General features: G+C 41.7%; 1 protein-coding gene across 1 annotated transcript; it reads right to left on the bottom strand.

The window, feature by feature from the left end:
• Window positions 1–1,375: 1,375 nt before the first annotated feature.
• On the bottom strand, window positions 1,376–16,684 carry VPS37B (VPS37B subunit of ESCRT-I). Its single transcript, XM_067306988.1, has 4 exons — window positions 16,580–16,684; window positions 7,661–7,832; window positions 6,905–6,987; window positions 1,376–5,735 (listed from the first exon to the last, which is right to left on the bottom strand). The coding sequence occupies exons 1-4, from the start codon at window positions 16,682–16,684 to the stop codon at window positions 5,235–5,237; spliced, it is 861 nt and encodes a 286-aa protein (XP_067163089.1). The 3' UTR covers window positions 1,376–5,234.
• Between the last annotated feature and the right edge of the window lie 2,885 nt (window positions 16,685–19,569).

Below are 19,569 nucleotides of genomic sequence, written 5' to 3'. Positions count from 1 at the left end.
GCCCTTGGACAGGCTGGAGGTAGAAATAGCGTGAGCAGGTTGCCCTGAGCTCACAGCAGGTGCTAGGATCAGGGTATTCACTAGCACCAGTCTTCCGAGCTTCAGGTGTCCGTGATTTGTTTTGGTGGCTGGGGAACAGGCAGAGAGCTGGGTTCAGGTGAGGTTGAGAGCCGGTAGGAGGCCAGAGGCCAGCGACAGCTCCAGGGACAAGACGTGAGCTGGGGCACCACAGAGCCCCGTAAAGCTGCTCTGAAACTTCACCCGAGACAAAACCTCTGAAAAGAATTCAGTCCGGAAACCAATACATATCCCATTTCCAGCGACGGAGCCGTGCAGAGGTGAACAGAGGTAGCTATAAAAGGCTTTACCAGAACGCCCAACTAGAAGAGGACTCAAATTACAGGAACAAGCATTATAGAAGGATCTAGGACAAGCTCTCAGTGTCCTTAGCTCTCTCTCCTTTGCATTAGAAACACCTTTCCTGTCCCGAATGATACACGAGAACCATGTGGAGGGGCCGTCTGAACTGCACCTCAGAAGAGGCTCTTTTTGCAGCTTCGTGCGCACGTTCTTGAGGCTGCGAAGCTCCGGCATCGCCTCCTCTGCTGCAGGACTGCAGCTTTTATATAACGCTACCCCCTTCCCTCGCCCCCCTGCACTGAGTCAGGCTCCCGCACCGACAGCACAGCAAGTTTGCCACAGCTGTAGCTTCCTATTTCTGCATTAGAGGAAGCGAGGTTATCGCGTCTCCGGAGCCACCGCAAACAGGACACAGCAAGAAAAAACTTCAGAAAGGGATTTTTTGTTTCCAAATATTACCATCAGTTTTTCTGCAGTAGGACTTCTATTTTACATTGCTGTTATAGTGACAGGTATTACAGAAAATTACATGAGGTCTTTTCCGCCTTCTGACTCATATTCCTAAATAACTTCGGTTGACTCATTTCTCCTAACATGACTTGGTTTAAATCTAAGTTTTTCTTCTATTAATAAATAAAAGTGGCTTTCCCCTTCTTTCAGCTTTTCTGGGGCAAGCTTCTAGATACTTCCACTATTTTAGGTAATCAGAAGAAACTAAGAAGTGAAGAGATTCTAATGGGCAAAACAGCCCACTTACTGCTTTGCTCCTATTAAGATGTGCAGAATCTAATCTGAGGATACCTATTCCCAATCAACTGCATACAAAATAGACTCATTATACCCAGTCACTAAAGACATGATCGATGTATTTATTATACACAGTCAGGTTATGTCCTTGCATATTTATGTTCTACAATTCATCTACAACTATCGCTACGTTCAAAACACCATTAGCATTGAATAGCGTTAATATAACTCAACCGTGATTAAATGAGGCCACAATGGGAACACAACACCAAGAGAGATACGCTATTTTATTTAAAATCAGACCACAGTAGATTACAGAAAGACTCATTATGCAAACAAATCCACTGTACATTTCACAACTTGCTAGGCATATAAAACTGCCCCTCTGCTAGACTGTCCAGGCTTACACAGAGGAAGCGTTCAGGTGCCAGGACGACTCTGCTTCCTCTGAACTCAATGCTAGACAAGTATTTCTGTATTCAGGCTAGAGGAATTCCCAAATTGAGCTCTACGTTCAAGTCATTATTCCAGTTTGGGAGGGCAGAGAAGTCCAAAAGAGGTCAAGGGTGAGGTTGTGGAAGTTGGGGCACTAAACGTAACAGCTACCCATGACGGGACTGCGCCCAGGGCTCTGCCTCCTGGAACCACGTGAAAGCTTATATTCAAAGTAGTCCCTCCAGGCCACCGGTACAGATGTGACCTCTGCGGATCAGCTGTGTTAGAGACAATCGACTCCGTTTCCTCTAGGAGACAACACTGAAGTGCACTGAAACTCATCTCAGAGTTAGAACCATTCAATGCTGATTATCATTCAAGAAAACCTAACCACATACAATTTAATTAACCATAACTTACAAAACTGCATACAAAAGACTGGCAAAAGTAATGTCAGCCAAAGAGAGCTTTTTCGACACTACCACCACTCTAAAGCCATGTTACACATCTTAATTTGAACTTGGTGTTCACTTCATGTTTAAAAGATTTTTCTCCGCTCTAATTATTTTGGGGAAGTACGTGCTATTTGCAGCAGAAATTAAAAATTCTTAAGACAATATATATTTTGGCAAGCATATTTGAGCCACCCCCTCTCAAGTTTCAGCTTGCCTATGGCATTTTAATCTCACTATCTTATAAACAGTGCAAATTAGTATGATTCTAAACATCTTAGCCATAGCAGAATTTATTTTATTAGCTGTAACAAAACAGGAGAAGCTGTCAGGGGCAATGGGTCTAAAACATTGACACATCTCTTGCCCTACTCATTCAGATTAGTGTCTTACAGCATTTGCTTCTGAAAGGATTTAAACAGCTTTCCACAGTCCTTTTGCTCCTTTACCCTTAGACATTGCCAGCAGTCAAGTATATATTTACATATTAGTTTGTGCGCACACACACACAATTAATGGCAAAACATTTCCCATGAGCAGCTGGATTTCAGTTATGAGATTGTTATAACTGAAACATCACATTAGTTATATTACCTATGTTCAAACTAATCAATCAGTGAAGGCAACTATAAGCTTACAAATAGCAGATACCGCCTTTGTTTATTCTAAAGTATAAGGGTAAAATTTTTGTAAAAGAACGTGCTCTTGAAGAGCCCTTAAATTAGAGTTAAGCAATGGCCATTCAAATGATAAAAATGCTAATATCCTAATAGTACAATCACAAGTAGTGATCCTAAGGCACATCAGCCACATGCATATGCAATAATGCATTGTTTTGCTTTCAGACAGAAAAATTGCATTAGCTTTGTTTGTATTTAGTTTGCACAAGAGTTTGTTTTTAGATAAAGTATCCCTGAATGGTCATGTTATCACAAAAGTTACCAAAAGACAGAAAATTTAACAAGTAGTAAAAATATTTTTGGACTACTAATACCAATAGAGTTAGATACATAAAATGCAGTGCAAATTCACAATACACTTATCTATCACCTCCATCACTTCTGAGGTTTCTCAATCCTCAGAAAAAAAGTTGGCACTTGATAAGTGTAAAATATACCTGGTTGCTTTTAATAAACGTTAGCAAAACTAATTTGAGAGTGTTTGAGCTTTTGTGTAGCAGGCTCCAAGCACAGACTTGGAAACTTAATCACCCCCCTTGTAGCCCCACCCACTTTTATTATTTCTAAGACAAATCATTTCTACAGCAGATTTATGTTTAGCATTCAGATACAACAGTTGCCATCCAAATACCAGCACTAATAGCACAGCAAAATTATTTTGAAACAATTAATAATTAACCATGCTTATACGAAGCCTCAATGAGAAAATAATACCGAGAAAAGATATTACACTATTTTAAAACACACATCCTGTACCATCACTAGATTACAGAAAAAACACACTTTGCAAACGAACCCAATGCACATGGTTTCACAACCCCCCCGTCTATAGAAACTTTCCAGACCTCCAGTGGGGAACTGGTTCAGATGCCAGTAATGCTGACCAACCTTCTGCCCTTTGTCTTCATAAGGCAAAACAAGCCAAACGACCCTATTTTCAGAATAGGGAGCTTCCTGTTATGAGATTAATTTCAGATTAGTATTTGCTAGCAACCACCACACTCCAGAGGAAATGATTAAGGGACAATCAAGGGCTTTACGTAGAGGAAAAAAAATCGGATCTTCTGTTTTGACTGAAGCTGTTTTTAGTACAGGCTTCCAAACAATGTAGTGCATTCCAGGACAATGATAAGAAAGTGTTTTGAAATAATGCAGAGAATATGACAGATTATGGATTGTGTGTTCCTTAAATTACTATCAATTAGTTGAAAGGCAAAAGTTGGTTGTAGATGCGAGAAACTGATAATGAATTTACGGACATATTCTGAGCAAGCAACGAGTGCTAAGGTTTGCCTCCCTCCATGCTAGATTAAAACACCAGCATGTGTCCGCACCTTAGGCTTCAAGAGTCACATGGATAATGAAATCTGAACTCCCCTAAAAAGCCTCCCCCTCCAGTGGCATAAAAAGTCAAAAATGGATTAAGATGCAAACATCCACCACGGAGCTCAAAAAACTACTCTGTTTTGACTGCTTGCAGAGACATGTTAATTGCAAATTTTCGATAGATAAGTGTGCCAAATGCTGCAAATCTAAATGAAATGGGAGAGTTAAAAATAGTTCTTCCAAACAAGAGATGGAGTTTGAAGGATAAAATGAAATTGTGGAGCTTCAAGTGGGCAATTAAATGATTTGAAAACCCTGTATTTGAATAAGAAAATACCCTGCCTAGATTCCTGGAATCATATATCAAAAACTAAGCACCTGTGTAAAAGAAAAAAAAAATCATTTCTATATCCAAGGTGTGGAGAAGAAAAAACATAAGAAACAGTTATAGTAGGCAAGGAAATAAAAATGCCTGGTAAAATTTCTATAAAACTCTAAACTGGCACTACAAACAGTTTAGTTTAATTTTAAGAGACCAGGACTTTCAAGCTATCAAGCTATTTGTGAAAGGGAAGAACGTGTACTTTTATTACAAAAAGTCCAAGGTAACAACTGAAATGCAGGAATTAAACTCTTGTAACTTCCACTGTTTAAAAACCATAAAACATCTTCTGACAACAGTGTGTGCTCAATGAGCTCGGAAAGGTTGTGCACCTTGCCACCAATGCAGTCGCCCGGGCACGCTGCAAAGGCCACTGATGAGCTCCATCGCAACTCTGTGCCCAGTATCCAGATATGGCTGTTACCATCCAAATACCGGCACCGACAGAGAATTCTTTAGAGAGACAAATAGCTCCCAATTTGCCACACATACATCTGGCTGTGATGGGAATATATCAAAAGAGAAGAGGATGCTATTTCACTATCACTAAAGAATTCAAAGAGATACTTATAATGTAGAGTAAATCCACTGTACATTGTTTCACAATTTGTTGGATTTACAAAATTTAGCCCCTATCACCTTCCTAGAAGAACAACACTGTTGTCACTGATATTTGAAAACAAAAATAATCACATTTACTGAACGCAATTTCAAACCTCCGTGCCACAGCTCGGATTTTGTATTCCATTGTGCAAAAAACAGAGGCTTTCCATTGCCTACATATTAAGTCTCTGACAGGGGGAAAAAAAGGAAATATAAGCACCAATACACAAGTTAGGCGCACCAAAATATTCACTGGAGGATAAAGCCAGGATGTGGTGGAAGGCGAGGTGGTCTTTGGGGAAGAGCTGGAGGATACTGTGGTACAAACTGAGATGGGTATCCTGGCTGTGGCATTTGACTTGCAGGCTGAACTCCTACTCGAGGTGGGAGAGGAGGATATGGAGCACCTGGATAAGAAACAGCTGGTCCTGAATTCATGGCTGCAGTAAAAGGAGTAGGAAAGCGTCCTGCCGGGACTGACGAAGGTGGAGGGGGTGGTATTCGTCGGGGCATCACTGAAGGAGGAGTGTTTGCATCCGAAGTGTAGGAAGCTTGAGGCGCTGGTGTTGTCTCAGGTGCTCTTGGCTGAGCCTGTGGCTGAACCTGTGGAAGTCTCTGTCCCTTCAGCACCATCTCTTGGAGCTTCTCTATTTTTACACGCCGCAGGTGAGCCAGTTTACGCTTGCTCTGGTACTCATCAATGAAGGAATCCAGTGGTATTTCACCATCGAGAAACTTTTCTGCCATGTTCTGTCAAATATTGAACAATCTCTTAGAAAGCAACACACTCCAAGGGAATCTAAATGGCTTATATCCTAAAATATCATAATTTTGCTTGTGATTTTCCAGCTTGGATATGGAGGACAACTGACACACCAAGAATTCCAAGCAGAATTTTGAATTAGTAATTTCTCAGAAGCATTGGGAGTTAAATATAATTTTCTGCTTAAAATTTTGCTGACATAAAAGCAGTAAAAACATCTGAATCTGGCTTTGGACATTTTCCTGGTCATCAGAGACAGGAATAAATCAAGCTGAACAGCTTTCCTGATCACCAGCTAAGCTGAATTACAGTTCAGTACTGCTTATAATGTCAACAGAAACATTTAGAACCCTGCAAGTCTCAGTACAGAGAGGCAGATTATTGCTAAGCCAGGTGTAGTACTCACCCTTACCTGTGGCAAAGCAAAGCTTTGGGTAAATGATATTTTAATAATCAAGAGAAGAAGTGACCACACATACAATAATGAAATTCAACTTGTCCTGAAAATATCTTTTTGTGATGTCAAACTTGGGGCCAACAAGCAGGTTTTTTCCTGATGCTAACAAGCTATGTAGTTATAGAGAATGTTCTACAAGTGAATCAGCAAACAAAACTAAACACGTCCATTATTCTAAAAGCAAACCACCCTTCAAGCACCTGTATCGCAGTGAGGGGTCACCACAGGCGCTCAGAGAGCTATGTTGAAATCATCACGGAATATTCCACTGGAACTGCAGCAAAGGCAGCCCTCCCTTCTTATAACCAGCACAGGCATGCAGTTTTTCGTTACGTGACTAATTGACATTTGTAATGGATTAATATATACACACCAGGCAAACGCCATTAAAAAGAATTTGACGTTTATATGCTACTAGTCTGAAGAAAATGCAAAGGAACTAAGAGGGTTTGGCTTTCTCTTCTCTGTTTAAACAGCCTTTTCTTTTTTAAATTTCAAAGATGTTAGGAGTATCTGAGTAAAAACTACTCAAAAAAATTCTCATTGAAATCAAATGACTGTTGTTTGAAGTTCAAAGAAAAGCCCAGACCATGTAATATCCCTTCAGTCTATTGCATGTTCAACAGTACACTGCAGCTATGCACATTCAGAGTCTCTGGCGAGGGTGTAAGTCGCAGAAGTGAAGCATACTGTTATTACCTCTGTGTCTTCCTCAATCTTAGCCCCCTCTGTCTGAAGGAGCGCTAGCAGGGTCTCCAGTGAAGCATTACTGGACTGGCTGTCTGCAATGGCATGAAAATAACAGTAAATGACAGCTGGCTATAAGTGACTTGCCAACTGAAGCTATACAGCTGCAGCAAGCGTAAAAAGTCTTCCAAGGCACATACATAGAGTCAGCATACTCCATTGTTCTAAACAGGGTGATTTACAATGAGAAAAATGTATCTTTTAAGAATTTCAGCAATATTGCCCCAGTGCTAAAGCTGAAATTTAATTATAATTAAATATTACAATAGCGAAAACCAAAGTACTTCAGCAAGTGCAGTATAAGACATACAATACTTCATAACTCAGTATGAAATGAAAAAGTTAGATGCGAGATTATATTTGATTTATGATTAATCATTGAAAATTCAAACTAGATTTTGCTCGTTTTATTAGACAAGTTTGACCACTTAGAGAACAGGTCAGCAATAACTAGGTACGCACCTCAGTAATAGAAAGAATTCAAGGTATGTGTTACTAAGTGTAAAATGTACTTAAGAAATCAGTAGAAGCCTGATCTATTTCAAAACTACTTGAGAATGACATTTCATTTTGTGCCCCAAATCACACAGCTAAGAACAAGAGACAGAAAACAAAGTGTTTATATTTACATAAACACAGAGAAATAAACATATAGATTTATATTTACTCAGAAAACAGCAAATAAGAATCATCAACAAAAGATGTTACCTAGTTTCGTCTTCTTTATCTGGTATGCTTCAAAAAGGACTTGCAGCTCTTGATATTTTTGAGTCAAATCTGCTTTCAAAGACTCCAACTTTGGCTGGTACAAAAGATTGCCTTCTGCCAGACTGCGGTTGCTGGCAAGAGTCATGTCCTTGCTGTGCTGAACATTTTGGGCCTGCAAAAGAAAGGTGTGTGTGAAATGACACTGGTAATATGAAGCAAGATTAATCATTATGCAGACAATACAAGACTTTCAAAACTTCTAAATCAACAAAAGTAGGTTCTCTGGAAACACCAGTACTACTGCATTAGACCTACAACAACACAGGAAAAAAAAACTTTCAGAGCAATTGCACTGAGAATATGAATCTCTCCTTTCAGATATGAACACCTGTGAATTAACCGCTTTTGGGACAGGAGAAAGTACCAATCTGATGCCACTTTCCTGCACAATTTTTTCACAGGCAGCAAACAAAGTTCATTAATCAGGGTTTTTTCCCCAAGCTAGAAATTGTAGTTATTTTTATTCCAAATATTTGAAGAGTTTGTGTCGTGGGAAAGGATCCATCAGAACCTCTTCTCCTTTGACAAGGGGTGGAGGAATCAGCAAATGAGCCTGCAGAAAGAAAAGCTTCTACCAGTTCCAAACAGAAACAGGGGTCCTGCTCCGGGGAACCGTCTGCAGGAAGCAGGTTTCACCTTGTCACTACAGCAGTGGCGACCCTGCGGAAATCAGGCGCTGGATGCTCATTTAGACATCTCTGCTAAGTGGCAGGAGAATGCTGTTTGTGTCACTCGATTTTCTTCTCATCCCTGTCACTAATTTACATAAGATCTGACCGGCTGGTTAAACCACAGCTCCGCGAGCTCGCAGCTTTGTATTCACGTCCTGCTACTCCAACCCGTTCTGAATAAAATTTCATCCATTATTTAACTAGATGCTTCTTCATCCCTACCGCATGCACTGTCTTAACCATTCCCCCCAACACCGTGATGAACGCTGACAGATGTAGCAACACTTGTTCCTAAAAACCTTTGAATCCCTACAACAAGATGCAACCAGACTGCAAAAGAGTATCCTCTTTTATCTTACTAAAACGCAAAAAAAAAAAAAAAAAAAAAAATCGAGGAGCACATCATTGTGGTTCCTTCTCCAGAATATTCTTCCTAAATTATGTTAGATCAGTCCTGGATTGATGCCAAAATCCTGTTTTTCAGTTTAATCCTTCTGCTTAGCCTGAAGACGGTGTTCTTAAAGAACAAATGACAAGTCTCACAGAAGCACTGCGGGCGAGATCCTGAGCTTGCTCATACACACGCACGCACACAATTTTATCAAGGCATGAACTTTGGAAAAGCTGAATGACTGAGGAAACCCGCCCTGGATGTCACACTAGAGCCACTGAAAGATTCAGACATCAAAAGGAGAGAGACGCAAGGGATCTGCTCTCAGATTTCGAGCCTGAATCAACACATGGGATGATTTTCCCACGGCGTGACAGATTGGTTCTATTAAATTGCCTTCCAATTCAGTGAAAGATTTTATGTACTTTTTGTGACCTTCTACATTAACACGCCCTGTCCTTGCCCATGATCACTGTTTAGATAGAACAGGTTTTAGTTAAGTGCAGTTTCATGGAGTTCAGCGCACACATGAAGAGTACAGTGCTCTCCTCCTCTGGCACTCGTGCTTCGACGTAGGGGAGCCTCCCTCCACGAGCCATCGAAAGCCCCGGAAAAGGCCATGATCACGGTTCAGGTGTTCTTGGCAGTCTGAGCACAAGACTAGGTGCGTCAGGTAAAAATATTTTCCACGCGTAGCGACAGCATCTTCAAAAGCCATTATTTCCTTTTGAAATGTTTATACACAATACTTTAATCTGCTAACTTCAAATCTGACTCAGTATTACTTAAACACATTCTCGGTATTTGAGGCGCAATATCTGGGGCCAAAATTTTACTCTTTTGCCCTGCTCTTGTTAAGCCACTTAGAAAACCATCAAGTCAAGGATAACACCGAGTCCTAAATTCTACATCAATCAAAATAAAATTATCTTTCAAATTGTACAAACGGGACAAACTGTGTTTGCAGTATTGTTTTGTCTTCTCAAGAGTCTCACATCAAAACTAAATAAGCTTTCAACTCTATACTTGTGTTCAACTTGAATACTTTCCAAGGATGAAAAGAAAATCCTTTCTTCTCATTTTTGAATCCAATGCAAAATAATTTAAATTAAACCGGTTGCTTTCACTTATTCGTTCTTATATGACCTAACACTGTTAGACTGCACTTTTAGAAAGCTGAAGTCCCCCTATTTTACATTTTTCCTAACAATTATTAATGGAACTAAAATACACACTATTTAATAGCTTAATTTCTAACCATACTAGCTGCCATCATCACAGCTTTTTGTAAACTATTTATCTTCTGAACTACCAGCCAAAGAAGACTGTGTAAAAAAAAATAAAAATAAATAATAATAATAATAGTTTCTGATGCCTCTCCTCCTTCACCATTTTAATGAGAAAACTACCTTCTTTAAGCAACTTGCAATTTTATCTGGCGATTACATTTTCAGTGCTTGTAAGGTTGACATTCTCATTTCAGAGTAGTCGCCCAGTCAGTCTGCGAAGACTAGTTTTATGAGTGGACTTTGATCTTTCTTCAGGATGAAGAACATTTTACCTACCTTTTCTCTAGAGAGGAAAAAGCTTGTGGAATGAAGGATACGCAAATCTATACACATTTCATGAGGGCAAAACCCAAGAAGAAAAGGAATGTTTAACTCACATCATATATAATGAGGAAGAGACAAAAGAACTTGGGGAAAATAGGGAGAACAACAGAAAAGGCTTCCTGAAGTGAGATGAGACTCAGAAACGGCTTCTTAAATAACAGATGCTCTGTCTTTGACACCAGACAAAGCTTCAGTCACTGCACGGGGCTTTACAGTTTAACGGCTTTAGTTTGATTAACAGGACTTTCCAAACTCTAGGCAATATTTCATCGCTTGAGTGAATAAGAAATATGCCTGCAGTATAAGGGAATGCTTAGACCCATATTTAAAAGCCTTCCCATCTTCCAGCTCGCAAATTAATCAGTCAGTTGATTTACATAATAGAAAAAAAAACCCTAAGTAACTGTGTTAAACAGACAAATAGAAAAACATGTTTTGGAGAGGTGAGCAAGGTGAAGTGACCATGTCAGGACCTCCACCGTTCAGTCCCGGGCACAAAATTGAACTCTCCTGACTCAAGTACCATCATGTCCCTCCGCAAGACTATGGAGGCGAAGGAGGAAACAAATGTCTAAATTCCACAAAGATTTTTCTGAAGAACTTTTATTTCTAAATCATTATGAATGTGTAAAGATGAAGAAACATGAGCTTAACAGGATGTACCTGTCTTGCAGAAATATGGGGAAAAAAACAATATTATAACAGCATTTGGAAAATCTTATTTACCTGGTTTGAATGCAGACAACCCCAGGCAAGCTACCTGCATCTAATGTAGAATGACATCCTTTCCTGCACCACGTGTTTGATATCTAGCAATTACTGATTATTCTAAACTTAGCTGAAAGTCTTTAAAATGTTTTAAAAATTAAAAAAAAAGAAAAAAAAGCATTCTCAATTGCACATTAATTTTCACTGCTTGAAATTAGAACACACAACTTAATGACTCAACTTTGTCCATATTCCAGCACTTCTAAGATGGACATATCTTTCTATAGAATTGAACAGAAAACACGATTGACATTTACTGATCAAATCAAAAGTTACTCTCAAAGTCTTCACTTCCAGCATCATTCACTGTGTCAAATTTCTTTAAAAAATGGGCAGGTGAACAGATGAGAAATTCATACTGAATCGTACTCAAGGCATGAGAAGAACCTGTCGCTCAAACACAAGCTAAACTAAAGACAGACAGGCTTTCAAGAAAAAAAAAAAGAAGCTGGAGAAAACCTATTCGGGACATTTAAATGTTTTGTTTCATTAAAAGTTTGAACTTTGTGGAGTCAGTAAGTTCTATTTTGCAACAGAAAGAGCAAATAATAATCCCAAAGCAATCCAACTTGAACACAGTCACAATTCTACAAACCAAAGTAACCTCTGGCACCGATGTGAAGTCAGAGCAACGAGCTTTTCTGCAATTGTTTCACTGCATTTAGAAGTTAAGTCAAGGAATCACAAAAGCAAGTGCGGTTAAGTTAGCCTAAAAGAAAGAAGCTTTCAAAAATTGCTGACTCATTTAAGATTAAAAAAAACCCACAATTACAAAACCATGCAAGGGTCAAAGATATGGTACAGCATGACTAGTCTATTAAGATTATCAACGCAGCATAACGTAACCTTTCAGCATCCATTCGCAGCTTGTCACGAGCCCAAGGCAAGACCAATCCATCAGCTATAACCGAACAAGCAAGGAGTAAATCCGATATTGAGTTATTTTGTTGTCAGACGTGTTGTGTGACAAAAATTTGTATTAGTGGGGAACTGCTATAGCATCAGATGTTCACCTACCTAATGGCACTGCAGTGGGGAAAAAAAAGTTAGTAACAGAAATAAGCAAATAGCACACAGCTCTTTCGCAGAATTGCTATCAAGACTCTTGAGGTCATGAGCACTTCAACAAGCAAGAAACTTTAATCTAAAAGCAGAGGAAAAGTACCAGGCAGAATCATGAGACATATGAGAGAGGTTGATATTACGGAGAACATAAGCATTTTTTTAAACTGCTGAACTTTCACTATGAATTATGAATGGGACAAACAGCTGCTTATAAATGGATTTTAATGGTAGGATTGCTTAACACTGAGTAGACCACTCTGAAACCAAACTATGTACGGGGCAAGAACATGAAGCTGCAGTCACACACAGGTTAATAAAGACAAAAATCATAGCTTGTGTAGCACTTCAAAATTTAAGATGGTTAAAAAGTGGATCTTGTTAAAAGAAGTATGAAGAGTTTTACTCAAGAATTGATTAAATAAGCAGTTCCAAGAAAAGCACCGGCAGCAGCAACTGCTTCAGGGAATTCAGATCCTACTACTTACATGAACTGCAGTTTTGTTTCACCCCACTTCTAAAAGGAAGAAAAATGCTGGATAAAGTTAAAACAGAAGCTAGTACTAGCTTATTTATCATGTATTCCAAAATAATAGTTTACAGCAGATATCCAGCAAGAGTGATCTGTGCAAAATGATTCTGAGAAGCACTGCTCCTATTCATCTAAAAGCGTCTGTTCCCAAAAGAACAATTCCGGATCAGATGCCTCCTGAGATACAGTCTGAATTACACTAATCCCAGCTACCCACAAAATCCATCAAATGCTGCTATAATTATGAGCTTGCTTTGGCAAGCACCACAGCAAGTAGTCTATCAGTGCCTTCATGAAAAGGTCCCTTAAGTAGCTATAAATAAATAAATAAATAAATAAAAAGAGTTCTAAACCGCAGCATTTTAATTGCTTTAAATATAGCATAATCCACATGGCAGTTTTAGGCTTCTCTGCTCTTCCTCTAGCCTTCATCATTCTCACATTCTCTCTTTCACTTACATTACATACTTGTAAATTAGGAATAAAATACACAGTCACACAGCAAGAGTATAAATTTAGGTCTTCTGATTACATAAGTACTAGTTTCAAAAATTACAAAATAAAGATTAAAAGGTAAGTTGCGATTCCTAAATGTTTACATTGGAGGAAAGAGCCATACAAAACAGCAACTTGTGCTCATTAGATACAGGCAGGTTATTCATTTGATGCTGAACTGAGAAAGACAATTCTGTAGTTGTCACCAAGTCTAATTCCTAACTTTGTAACTAAATTTCATGTTTGGCAAACAAGAACATAACCACTTACACAATGTGGTTTTAGGACAAGATCAGGAATCCAAGAAATCTGGGCATGCATTCACATAGTTTAAACTTGGACTTTCTGCGCTGCCCATTCTTTTCAAACGGTTTTTGAGAGAAGAACTACACTTGAAAACCCCTTCTGGGCTTGCCAGTGTACTTTAAAATCCTGGAATGAGAAGGCAATACATTTTTGACGTCTTGATTTCACGTAATTAAGGTACTGAAGAGCAAATAATTTTTGGCAATAGAACTCTAGAGTCAATAGCACAAATGTTTCACTGTTGCTAAAGCAATGTTCCAATACATATAGCAAGAGAAAACTCATTGATCTACCACCAGTGTCAGGTCACGAATACTCTTATCTATGCCATTTTGATCACACTGAGATTGACTTTATATTATAAACAATGTACTTTTATTTCATGAAGATGAATACTGTAGATGTACTACAGAGATTAACCTCAAAGGATTATCAAAATAACTCAATTTTAAAAGACTAGCAGTACCAGACAATTGGCTTCCTTCCTCTTTCTAACAGACAAGATGTTCGTTGTTCAAGCTCTGAAAGCCTAGAGGCTTCAAAAACAACCTTGCAGACAGAAAAAGTAGTCTAGCTCTTTGATGCCACATTTTCACATACCTGGGGTTACGGCATGAAGGACACTGTATATTACAGTGTAATATATATGCAGTATACACACACACACACACATATATACCCCTCAACAACATATACAAAGCTTGCTCAAATGCAGCACAGGAATACATTCTCTTTAAGGCTGGAAGCTGCCTATTTTTAGCTATTAGCAACAAAGCCAAGTGGTTTTCCAAATCCTCCTCTCTGTGCACAAAACATCGTTTTTTGAGCAGGGTTTCCCTTGCAACAAGGCGAATAAAGGTTTTTTCAATTATGGAATAATCAGCTTTAGTCAATTTTGCTGAAAATAAAAGTGACCTCAGAGGAGTGACTAAGGAATCATGATTAATCAGCATCCCACAGTAAAACTGCTAATTTGGGGGACTCTGGACTAATCCTACAACCTAGATACACATGGCCTGACAGACAACCAAATAGCTACCTTAAGTACTAGTGAAGTCACTATGGTTTCTCCTTAATATTCAGAGTTCTCCTCTCTCCCTCTTCCTGCCGCATACTTCATAGTCAAAAATCGGGACCCAGTAGTGCAAAACAGTCAAAGTAAACAATCCAGTGAAGGCAAAACCAGAATGAGAAAGAAGTATTTGAGCACGGCCAACTCCAAGGTGGGTAGATACATTTCTAGTAGAACAGACTCTAGTAAAAGCCTCGGCACACAATAAAAAAAGGATTACACCAGACAGTAGCATAGCCGTATTTCCACACAGCTTGGATACCTTCAAACCTAGCCACACTTTCCAAACACCACAAAATATTCCCTCAGGCCTGGAGAACTTTACTCTACAATTTCAAAGCCTTCTGCTGCCAACTGAGGAGGAAAACCAGAGGGTCAAATTGAGAATACGGTCTAGTGCTACAATGCTTAGCTTTTCTACTAAGGTCATACAGGTTTCCAGCCACTTTTGACCTACAGTGCTAAGGGTGTGTTGACAAAAACAAACAAACAAAAAAACAAAGAAAACACTGAACCAGGTCATCTACTGACACACCTTGCCAGATCAGCAATGCCTTTTCAAAGCTAAGCCCATTATAACCTATTGATTTCTCTTAAATATTTAGTCTTGTTTTATAAAGCTACTCCTGCCCTCCAGTAAGTCCGTGCAGCCTCAATGATCTTATATATTGCCCTTATTGCAGCAGTAACTGTTTCTTCAACTATTTAAGTTCTCAAAATATAACCTCACATGGAAAAGTTATCATGTCTGACAATGTCTCCCAAATCTATTTACACAAGGTACAAAATATAGATGTTGCATAATGCAACAAGTAACTTCCCTAGGACACCTTATTATCTCAATCTCAGCCTTTAATTGGCCTCTTCATCTGTAATACTTCAACAATTTGGTCTGACATGATCCAGAACGATTTATTTGAGTGTACCGAAAGGGCCAGCATCATAGTTTCATGTAAAGCAATTAAAATCGGTTTTACTCAATAAACTAAGCTTTTTTCTAAAGAATATGTTGTCACTTTTTTCCCACAAGGCTTTTATCCTCTAGATTGAAAAAAATATATATATATATATATAAAACAAGGGTCAGAGAAATATAGCCTATTTTTTTTTCTTTTGAAATTTTCTTATAAGTGGTTTCATCTTATGTTCTCAGCTGACTACTCATTTAGTCCTTTAGGTGCATTTGTGGTCACATAAAGCTGGGACACTCTCATATCGAAACTACAATACGCACTGTTTGCTGCCACATAGAGAACGACTAAAAACCAGCAGAAGACAATCACAGCAGCAGAAAGAGAACAGGCTCCCGCTTTGTTTTAATAAGTATAGATCCAAACGCACGGCCTGGAGTCTAATACACTGACAAAGATATTTCAAATAAGTTAAAAAAAAAAAAGGGGGGGGGGTGACAGTGGTCAACGCGCTCGGCATGCCAAGCCGGGCACACAGAAACCTCTTTCATATTGTTTTGAATTAAGGCTGCAGTTGGGCTGAGAGCGCGAACAGCGCCGGCTTCATCCCGACAAAACCCTCCGGCGCGGCCAAGGCGCCCAACAAGGGCCGCATTAATGGAAAAACTGATACCACCTCCGGCCCGTCAGGGGCTCCTAATTTAGCACCAACCGCGCGTTTCCAGCGCTGCAACAACCCCCCCCCCCCCCCCCGCCGCCACCCTCCGCTGGCTCCCGGCTCGGGAGCGGGGCCTGGGCACGGACCCGACCCCCCCCCCCCCTCCCGGTGCCGGGCGAGGGGCGCGGGGGCGCTCGCCTCACCGGCCGCCCCGGCAGGGGGGAGCCACCTGCGCCCAGCGGGGCGGGCAGGGCGCCGCCGCCGGGGGGGGGAGGACCGGCCCCCCCCTCCCCCGAGCAGCGGGCCCAGGGGCGGCCCCGCCGCGCGGTGAGGGGGGAGGCCGCGGCCCGAGCGCGGGCCCCGCCGCCGCCGCCGCTCACCTCCTCCATCTCGCGGGCCATCTCCTGTAGCTGCCCCTCGTCGTCCAGCAGCGCGCTGAGCTCCTGCAGGCTCAGCCCCTCCAGGCGCCGCGCGTCCAGCGCCATCCCTGCCGCCGCGGCTCCCCCCCGCCCCCGCCGCCGCGGCTCCCCCGGCCCCGCTCCCGCCGCCGCCGCCGCCGCCGACCGGAAGTGCCGCTGCGGTTTCGCCCCGGCCCAGGGTGGGCGCCGCCCTCGGCGCCCCCTGCTGGGGGGGCGGGGCGGCGGCGGGGCAGGGGGCGGGGCGCGCGGCGGGGCGTACCAAGGGGGCGCGGCGGCGGGGGGAGGCCGCGAGGGGAATGTGGTGGCGGAAGGTACCAAAGAGGGGCAGGCGAGGGGGGGGGAGGAGAGGCCGGGTGCTGCGGGGGGCTGTGGATGGGCCCCGGCCGGCGGCCGCCATTTTGGGGGAAGGCGCCAACGGCTGGCGGCCCGCGAGGCCTCGGCCCTCTCGGGAAGGAAGGGGTGTTTGAGCTGTGGCGCCTGGCACTGGGGCCTGGCTGCCCCACAGAGGGAGGCCGGGGGGCTTCTCCTAGCGATGCCAGGCCTGGGCCTCGGGTGGCGGCGGTTGGAGTCCCTCAACGGCGCGCGCCTTGCACGCCTCGCGCTTGCGATGCCTGCTGCTCGCAAGGCCGTCGCTGTCCCCTGGGCAGGCGGCCGTAGGGATAGTGGCAGGATTAAAAGGCCCTTGGGGATTTGGGGGGCCTGATACTTTCATTTCATCGCTGCAGTGCAGGGCTTGATACTTTCGTTTCGTCATGCAGACCTCGGGCTGGCACGGAGAGCTCACCGAGCAGACTGTGTCCTCTGCCCTGAAGGACGCGGGGAGGTGAACTCTGAGCCTTCACATCTGCCCCAGATACCACCAGTAACAACGCTGCAGGCCAAAGTTATTGCGGGCGTTTTTGTGCTCCTTTTGTTTTTAGTACAGCTGTAAATTAGGAAGGAAGATCAGTAGAATTATTTCACTCGCACTTCCTCGCCAGGTTAGGGCTTGGCTGCAGTAAGTCTCCAAAGAGTGACTGCGTTATTGTTCTTCAGCCTAGGCTGAATACCTATTTAGGTTAAAAATAGCTAAAAATCATATCTTGCCAAATTTGAGTGTTAGGTCTTTCTGTCACTTTTAAGCACTTCCTCTTCAAGAGTGAAGGTCAAGAAAAGATTTTTCTATCAAAGATGTATTTTACAGTGAATTGAAACAAAATATTTTGAAATGTAGCAAAAGTTCTGAGCTTTAGATTCAGAAGCATCAATTAAAACATCATAGCTCATCTTTGTTCTGATTTATATCTATTTAGTACATATGCTAAATACTTACATATCACTGACACCTTAATATATTAGCACTCTGTGATAACACTTTGGAGCCCTAGCTCTCCAATTACTGCTGACGTTACCACAGCTGATGAATAAAATTATGCCTGGAAATAATTATGTCAACATGTCCTAGGTTGTACGCATCTCTAGGCATGCACTACCTACCTGGTGTGCTTTTGTAGCTAAAGGAGTGTGAGTGCTCTCGTCTCTATACGTGTAACATGAGAGAGAACCAGAATAAGCACCTGAGCCAGAGGCAACGGGCAAGAAATGGCCGTGTGGTCATTGTTCTTTATTTCTGACATTTTTTACCTAATTGGAAAACAAAATCAGTATAGTGAACTGAATCAATCTCTGATGTAATGCTATTAAAATGTAATGACGTTACATTCACATTCAGGAAGTGACCCAGTACTTCCTGAAAGAACTGAATGTGGAGATAACAGCTATGTGTTTGTTCTTTTGTGCAATAAGTAAACTCAGCTGTTCATTCCTCTTATCTCCCCAACCCCCCTCTGCTGGTATTAGCCGAGGTAAGGACAGCCAACGTGGCGCTGCTAGTGGAGCACTTCTTGGCCTTCTGGCTCTTTGGTGTCCCTTTACAATACAAACATGTTGCGAACGGAGTGTATTTAGAGGCAGGTGAGCGAGAGAAGTTTGTGCACCCGGAAGGTGAGCTTGCTCCGGGTGGGGAGGCAGCAATTAGTGATAAGGGCGTGTGTCCACTCATCCGTCAATGTACCTGCATATTGCTGTGGTATGTTCTGAGCTCCTCCTTGCGTGGGGTGCTCTGCTCGAAGCAAAGACGAGTAAGCAGCTCTCCCCTGTGTGCTTTCAGCTGAGTGACATGGGTTTCCATGGCCACTGCAGTGTGACCTTGTTACTTAAAACCAGCAGAAAGTTGCCATACCAACACAATATCTTATACCATATTTCCTCATTCCCTTCAAAAAGACAGAGTTACACCCTTGTGTTAAAACATATTGTAAATATGAGTGCACACACGCACACACACACATATATATATAAAGAGAGAAATTAGTTGAGGGATCAGGAGAAACCCTTTTTTTCCAAGGACGTTAGTGATTTTAACTTTATAGCATAGCTAGATAATTGGTCGGAGGGGAGCGTGGTTTAGAAGAGTTTGACTCAGCTTATGTTGTAAATCTAGTTTGACCACTGCCTTTCTGTGTGATCCTGAGTGCAGTGCTCAGCTTCCCTCAGCCACAGTGTCTTCTGCAATGAGGAATAATAGTAACTGCTCAGTCCCACACTGAGGGTGGGGAGGAATAGTTCATGCTGGAAAACGTTTGTAGACATACCCTGGTGAGCATCTCTGGTGAAGGGCAACTACTGTACAGTGTTATAATCATTATAATGTCGACATCCTGTCAGGGAAGATTGTTCTGAATTACAGTGACCTTCTAAGGAGATATTCTATGACTAATTTTTGTTTATGTTGCATGGAGTTCATGCAAGTTCACTGCTTTAGACATCAAGGTGTGGATTATTTGAATTACTTAGTGGTAATCTACGTTAAAGTTAGAAGACACAGTACAGAAGAATGGAGTCCTCACAAAATGCATAGGGAGAACATAACTCATTTGTGCTCAGGTACAATCCCTATTGAAAATAACACT

The sequence above is a fragment of the Apteryx mantelli genome, chromosome 17 (assembly GCF_036417845.1).
Source record: "Apteryx mantelli isolate bAptMan1 chromosome 17, bAptMan1.hap1, whole genome shotgun sequence".
NCBI classification, from domain to species: Eukaryota; Metazoa; Chordata; class Aves; order Apterygiformes; family Apterygidae; genus Apteryx; species Apteryx mantelli.
Note: the sequence above shows the minus strand (reverse complement) of the source record. Positions and strands in the feature narration are given on the sequence as shown.

What these genes read in the sequence shown, in the direction of transcription:
- VPS37B (XM_067306988.1), bottom strand. Translation starts at nt 16,684, where the DNA reads ATGGCGCTGGACGCGCGGCGCCTGGAGGGGCTGAGCCTGCAGGAGCTC. An exon ending in TGGCCCGCGAGATGGAGGAG is followed by an intron (nt 7,833 to 16,579) that starts GTGAGCGGCGGC and finishes TTTCTTTTGCAG; the next exon opens with GCCCAAAATGTTCAGCACAG. An exon ending in GATAAAGAAGACGAAACTAG is followed by an intron (nt 6,988 to 7,660) that starts GTAACATCTTTT and finishes ATGCCATTGCAG; the next exon opens with ACAGCCAGTCCAGTAATGCT.